General features: G+C 35.5%; 1 protein-coding gene across 1 annotated transcript; it reads left to right on the forward strand.

The window, feature by feature from the left end:
- Positions 1 to 2,458: 2,458 nt before the first annotated feature.
- LOC113359392 (glutamic acid-rich protein-like) lies at positions 2,459 to 4,978 on the forward strand. Its single transcript, XM_026603034.1, has 5 exons — positions 2,459 to 2,606; positions 2,765 to 3,339; positions 3,677 to 3,805; positions 4,230 to 4,546; positions 4,912 to 4,978. The coding sequence occupies exons 1-5, from the start codon at positions 2,459 to 2,461 to the stop codon at positions 4,976 to 4,978; spliced, it is 1,236 nt and encodes a 411-aa protein (XP_026458819.1).
- Positions 4,979 to 7,931: the final 2,953 nt, after the last annotated feature.

A 7,931-nucleotide genomic window follows, 5' to 3' on the forward strand; every position in this document is an offset into this window, starting at 1 on the left:
AGGAAAATTCTTAAGAGAATTTTTATTCTTGTTATTGTTTAAGAAGGATAACTAGGGTTTGGAATAGCCATTATTGTGAGTACACATAGCTATGTCCAACGTTTTTCCATCTTGCAATGTTTTTAGATTTATTTATTTAAATTCTAAAGTGATTTGGAAGATGATGTTTGCAGTATTAATCTTTATGGTTTTATATATTGCAATATGTTATGGGATATGTGTGTTTGCGTCCGTGAACTATTTTTGTCCCATACGATGTCAAAAGTTATCTCTTTCATATATCGATAATGCTTGTATTGATACAAGATCGATGAACTTTGACAAACAAAAGTTAAGCCTATTATGTCAATTCTTTGATAAAAAATAGGTTAAAATCTTTTGTTTACAAAGATTATGTCTATTGTATGTCATTGTGCAAATAGCGATGAAGATAAAATGAATCTTTGTATATTCCGTAGTATTGATCTTCCCTGATCCATATTTTATGTATATATTGTGCGGCTCCATAAGTCTTCTTATGTGAGCATATCCAACTAAACAAATCATAGATTTGTTTGTGATTAATTTTGTCGTGTATTCCGATTAAATTAATCATGGTTTCTCTTGTGATTAGTTTGATTGAGAATTTTGGATACAAAATCATTTCCTTATGGTTTTTGGTGTTCAAATAAATCCTTATTTTCTTGTAAAAGTAAGGTCGCTCTTGTTGTTCTTTCGGGAATGACATCAAATGGGGGAGAGTTCTTTTGAACTTGCGCTTAATTTCCATATCTTTGTGGGGAGTGCGGCTGTGGAATATTTTAGGGGTTATCTTGTATCTTTATAAACTCCTTGATGAATGCATTTAGCTTCGGCTTTATGATTGCATCTAAACAAGTTGATATGTACTTTTCTTTGGTCTTGAAGCATCTCCGTGGAAATTTCATTAGGATCCCGTTTTCGTACCTTTGCCAATTTTATTGACAAAAAAGGGGGAGAATTAATATGTAGTTCACACTACAAATACATATGGTTTATGTGTTTTACGAATCATTATGTAAGGGGGGGGGGGGTGGTTTTCATATTGAGATGAAAGTATTGACTAAAGGGGAGTGATACATATCACCATAGTATTGTTGTCGAAGTTGTGATATAAGAACTTTGATACTGTGTAATAATACTATGACACTGTATAACAATGATCGAGAGCTTTTGTTTTCTCATTGTTATGGCTACGGATTTTCAACAACCATGATGCTGAATTGAACATCTATGGAATCATGGGAGTACTTGGAAAAGACGAAGTTTTCGAGTAATGTTGAAGCACCAAGGAGATCAAGCATGTGGACGAGAAGGTACAAAGTTTTATTTATTTTGTAATCCATATGTATTGATAGTTTCGCCACTAAAATTGACAAAGGGGGAGATATTTAGAGCATTGCTCGGTCGAACTCTCATGCGTTGCTATATCAAGCATGTTTGTCAAGTTTAGTTGTCAAAAATATATGTCTTGATTTCTAGACTACTTATAGCTAAGTCTCGGTTTATGACAGTTTAGTGTAGTTGAGCTCCAGACTCCATGGCGATCATCTTACGAAGACGAAGAACTACTCAAGGAACTAGTGGAACTTCATCCGATTAAAAGGTATGTGGATACTTGAACTTATCGATCACTCAAAAGTATATCTACTCTATCTCCTACTCTTGAGACAAAGTCGTATAAGTATGATAGTTTTCATACATACACATTTGCTATTTCGAGCCGAGTTTACTCGTCTATCTTTTTCTCGAAATATGTGTTGGTAAGCTTTCGCTTTAACCACTTTTCATCTTAACCCGTGACGAAAGTCATGATGACGTTTCAATCTTGAAAATAACTTTGATGACGATAGTTGTGAATAACGACTGTTATAACATTATAGAAGAATGTTTCAATGATTGAAATGTAGAGTTGAGATTACGTAACCAACTATGGATATAAGCATATATAGTGTGTTCCCCAATACCTCGTTTGATTGTTATGGTACTGGTGGTGGTGTTGAATTGCTGATATCATCGAGAAAGTATTTCACATAGAGTGGTGGAGCATTCCCAATTGCCGCTGCTGGTGATAAAAAAACTGAATGGGAAAAAACGGTTTAGTCCAAAACTCCCCCCAAAGTACAGATTAGTCCAGCCTTAATTTACTAGGTACATATTAGTCCAGATTTAATTTCAAAAGGTGTAAAGATATTGCTATCCTTCGCATGCGTTTCATAAATCACACGTGTGGCGAATGAAACTGAATTCATGTAGGTTAAAAAAAATGAAATCAAAAGTTGTATAATGGACAAATCAATTAAAACATTTAGCAGACTGAAAAAAAGAAGAAAAATATCAAAAACTCAAAACTCTAACTTAACCGAGAAAGAAAACACAAAATAAAAACCCTAAAATCTTCATAATCAAACACCTAGATTATTGCAGTACCAGTAACATCATGGTGAATGGAAAAAGAGTATCTTCAAAGAGAAAAGCACAACAAATAGCGGAAGATTCAACATCAACTGAAGAAGAAACTCCATCAATTGCAGTAAAAGAAATTCGAAAATCAACAACACCTAAGACGAGATCAAAATCTTCAAACAGTAAAGGATATTCAACATCAATTTTAGTACCACTAACTTCAAAATCATTACCACCTAAAAAGAAATCTAAATCTTCAAAGAAATCATCACCAACAGATTTGTATGAGTATTAGGTGTTATGCTTCTCTTTTCTTATTCTCATTTGTCTATTTGCATAGATAAAAACAAACCTTATAAATCAGGTTTCCACACCATCACTGAGCTTGTGAACAAGAACTTTGAGGAGGATGAAAAACTAAGAAAGGTGAATACTAATAAAGCATGGTTCATTGAGTTTCAATTAGATAAGCAAAAGGAAAGCCCTTTTTGGCCTGTTGTAGACATCTTTGTTCACAAGAAAGATGAAAAGAAAGAGGAGAAAAAGGCAGAAAAGAGAGATGTATGGCACAAGAATCCAGACTTAATCTTGAAGATTGTGAGACAGTTCCGCCATGATAATTCAAGGGAGAATGCTTTTGTTTTCAATACAGTTAAGAAGAAAAATCTAGTGGAAGTAAAGAGTATGCCTGAAGATTTGTTTTTAATTTTTGGATTAGATATGGTAGCATCAGAACCTGAAGAAGGGAAAGCTACCAAATCTCAAGCTGAGAGGACATATGGTCCACTGATAACCCGAATAGCTCTGAAGGATCCAACTAAGTTGAGGAAATTAGATGCGGAGAAGGAAATCTTGCGTATAATGAAGGAAAAACCAAAGTTGCAAAGGGAGATCGAAAGAAATGCAGAGGACTTGGTAGTGTTGTTTGGGATGTACTTGTGCATCACTGTTTTTTTTATCCAAGCGAACGGTAGCATGCTTACCAAGAGCAATTTTTCTCACTACTTTGAAACATTGGATAAAATGATAAAACTAACTTTTCGGTTCATATACATAAATATATGATTGATAGCATTAGAAAACATATCCAGTCACCACTTAAAGTTAACAGTTGTTTGATATACCTGTTAGTAAGTTTACATGTGTACAATTTTTTACACATGTGTTAAGCTGTACCATTTTAAATGCTTGGGTTCATTGTCTTTTTTGGGTACTATCACATTTCTAACTCTTTACCTGTTTTTTAATGCAGTATTGGTTCGCTGAATACAAAAAAAGCATGACGCCAAGCAGTGAGCAAGGTTTCCCAAGGCTTCTAAGGTGGATCATCAGCGACATCAGCAATACAATCGGGAGAGATCTAAATGAAGCAATGAAAAGGGTAACCGATAAAAATTTTATGATAGTGGTTTCTTGCGACATGTGTACATTAATATACACCTTGATAAAGTGTACAAATGGTGATATATTTTGAACTTTGTCATGTGTACAACAATATACACCTGTAGCACAACACATGATTAAAAAGATGTACACTTGTGATCTATATTGATACTTTGGAATGTTTCTAGATGCAACCATAATGGGTAAAGGCTTGCAGTAATGCAGAGCAACGGGTTTTGAATGAGTACCAAAAGTAGCACAGATGCAGTGAAGGAAAAGCTGCGCATAGAACTAATGCAAATAGATGAATTATATGAAGAGGTTTTTACTTGCAGGTTAAACATGAAAGGCTTGTTACTTTCATTAAATAAAAAATCCTAAAAATTCATGCGTCTGATCTAAAGAGTTTTCCAAATGATAAGGTCATATTTAATTTATGTGTTGATACTTTGCAAGAAATCATTTCATTTACAAAAGAATTAAAACGTAAGGAGTATGGAAGTGAAACTGACAAGAATGAGGAGGAGGAGGGGGATGGGGAGGATGATGACGAGGAGGAGGATGGTAAAGGTGGTGATGTGGATGATGATGATGACGATGGAGAGGAGGAGGGTGGAAAAGGTGGTGATGTGGATGATGATGATGAGGAGGAGGGGGAGGGTGGAAAAGGTGGTGATGAGGAGGATGGAAGTGAATCTGACAAGAATAAAGTTCCGCCTGAAATTCCTGAAAAGCCAAGGTATAACATCACTTTTATTGAATGTGGCAGGCATTTGTTTTTATACTCTTTATGTGTGTACATAGTTTTACACCAGTGTGCTAAAACTTGTACCTTTTCTCAAAACTTGCATCTTTTAGCACTCCTTCATGAAAGACCAGTGAGGAAAATGAAGAAAAGGATGGGGAGGATGGAAGTGAATATACAAAGGAGTTCAGTCTGAAACTGCTAACAAGCCGATGTATGATGATATCAACTTACATTTCTTTTCATTTTCTGTATGTGTACATACTTGTACACCAGTGTTAAAAATCATACATACTTCGTATTCTTGTCCACACCTTTGTAGGAAGTTAAAATATCTCAAATAAAATTGTATTTTTCAGCACTCCTCCATCAAAGATAAATGAAGAAGAAGATGAGAAGGATGGAACAAGCCGAGAAGTTGTCTGAAACTGCTAACAAGTCGAGGTATAAAGAAAATGATCTCAACTCGCATTTCTTTTAATTTTCTGTATATATGTACCAAGATATACACCTTTGTGATTTCTTCTGTGTGTGTGTACAAATATGTACACTAGTGTACAACTTTGTACACCCTGACAAAATTACATTTTTTCAGCACTTCTTTGTCAAAGAAAAATGAAATTCTTGAAGATCAACAAGACCAGATGCACATTGATGACCAGGATGTGATGCACACAAATGAAACCGCTGAAGAAACATTTTCTTCTGTGGCGTTCATCTCAGTTCAAGCCATATCTCAGTTGAACCTCGAAGATATGTGCTGGTTGAACAAGATGTCCTTTTACTCACATAGGGAGAAGAACCAGAGAAGGAGACTTATACAACAATTGGTGACCTTCTATAGAATATGTCAAAATCTGTGTTTGTGAAACTTGAAAAAGGCTGTTTCAAAATGGCACCAACTGAAGTCAAGAAAAAGATGGAAACAATGTTCCGTAACAATTTTCTAAGCTTTTCAATATTGAGCCAAGAAGAGACAAAAGAAGAATCCTCACATAAATCGTTATCCAGTGAAGATGTACGAGGATGGATCATTGCAGAAGCAATCCAGTTTATCCAACAACATTAAAGTGAACTTTTTAGCAGTCAAGAAGTCGAAGAACATAAGACACCAACAAATACAAGAGCAGGGAAGATGAGGGAAGCATAGATGTTGAGGATACAAGAGGCTGGAAAGTTGTCCAAGACACCCCAAAAGAGAATTGCAAGGAAAAAGCTATATCCTGAGTTCACCGCCGAGGGTAAAACCACACCAGTTAGGATAAAAGACGATCAAAAAGGCAAGGCAAAGTTACAAGAAGCAGGATATCCTACACCATTAAAGAGAAATACAAATGACTATCATCATCCTAATCCATTGCCATATATTCATCAATCCCAATTATACCAAGCCATGAAACCAGAAGAGGACAAAAAAAGGATACAAAAGTTCTTTGGCTATGCAAGCTTGGGGTAAGTTCACAAAAAACTACCTCGCACTCTCCACATGATTGAATTTTAAAAAGAAAAGTTATTTGCACCACTATGTACACCATGTTAACATTTCCTTTATGATTTTGCGACACTGTAGCTTGGGAATTAACGAGACTAGAAGATCCAGGATTGAGGGAAGATATTCTGATTGTGGGAAGAGTACTATGTGAACTGATATTCAATAAATATCTGGATCAAGAGGTACTGCAGTTCTACATCCAACAACGTAGAAGATAAATTGTCAGAGATATCATTCGTCATCCAAATGAAAAAAATACTTGCGCTGTGAAATAATGGGTCCTACTGATTGTGTAAGTTTCTCAAAACAAATAAAAATGTTATATATAATTCGGATTACTTAAATACTTTAATGTTGTGTACATAGTTGTACACCTAATTGACATGGCATGTTCTATGTGTTTGTAGAAGTTGGATTTATTAGATTTCTTTAGGTGTGTACATATATGTACACCAGTATGATATATGATTGATACATGTGTTAAGTGTTGGCATGGATGGTTGATTGTTAGGTTTATTTAGGTGTGTACATAGTTGTACACCTATATCATACGTCATGGATATAAGGTTTGTTTTCAGGCATAAGATGCTTGATTTGTTAGTTTTCTGTAGGAATGTACATGTTTGTACACCAGTGTGATATCTCACACATATCTGGTCTGATTTAGGTGTAACTAATTCATTTTATTTTCCAACATATTATTGATTGCAGTACTATGTAAAGCATAATATCACTGGAATGGTAAAACAGCTTGTGGTTGATTTCGTAAGGGACATACCTGAGAATCTAGAAGTTCTAGTAATCCATGTGAATCACTCTACATATCACATGATGGTAGGATGGCACTGGTCGCTCTTGAAATTTGACTTTGAAGCTCTTGAATGGAAGTGGTAGAACTCCTTGCATTCAGAAAATGATAAGACATATAAAGATGATGCACACCCAAATGCATAAATGAGCATTCAAAAATATGGACGAACGAGGAAACCTGTGCAAAATCAGAAAAAGAAAATAATTAAAAACATAATAAAGAGGCGCGCACATGGCCGGCCGGCCGGTCCCACACCTCTTGCTTTTTATTTTTTTAACTTATTTTGTTATTTTCCTTGTCTCTTGAAAACTCCTTGTTTGATCAAACTTCCTCGTTCGAGCAAAATTTCTCGTTTCTCCATATTTCCTTAAGTGATGAAAAATAATAATATAAAATAAGAAAGAGCACGGGACCGAGAACATGGGCCGGCCGGCCATGCCCTAGCCGTGGGCAGTCCCACATCTCCCAATTCCTTTTTATTATTATTTCCTTCATCTCATGAAACTCATTCGTTTGAGCAATAACTCGGGTTTTTTCATATTTTCTCAAATATTGCTCGAACTATCGAAAAGACGACTGGTCACATGACCGACCAGGATTCTTATGGTACATATTAAAACATCATTATTTTAATATTCTCAATACATTGGTCACGCGAGCAAAATTCTACTTTCTCACTCAAGCAAAATCGAGAGTTTCAGTCAAGATCAAACTCTTCTGAAAATCCAAAATATTGCTCAAACATGCACCAGAAAATAACCAAATTCTCAGAATTGAGTCACGGAATATATGGTGACACGGGCATGCCACCTTGACTGACCAATTCCGTCCCTTAGGCTTGCAGAATCCTGTACCACATTTTATTAACGATTTTGACCTAATTAATCTTCTTCAGTGCATATTGGGATCAAACTCTTTCCAACCAACTTGGAACTTGGTCAATCGACCACCAAGGGATGGTTTCACACCCCTTGGTTGGTCTCTCCTCTCTCCATAATTAGGTTTTACCACCTAATGCTCAGAAGAGCACTATTTTTTTTTAATAATGATTAAACGAGCATCTAATCACTCTTTCA

Source organism: Papaver somniferum, chromosome 3 (genome assembly GCF_003573695.1).
Source record: "Papaver somniferum cultivar HN1 chromosome 3, ASM357369v1, whole genome shotgun sequence".
NCBI lineage: Eukaryota > Viridiplantae > Streptophyta > Magnoliopsida > Ranunculales > Papaveraceae > Papaver > Papaver somniferum.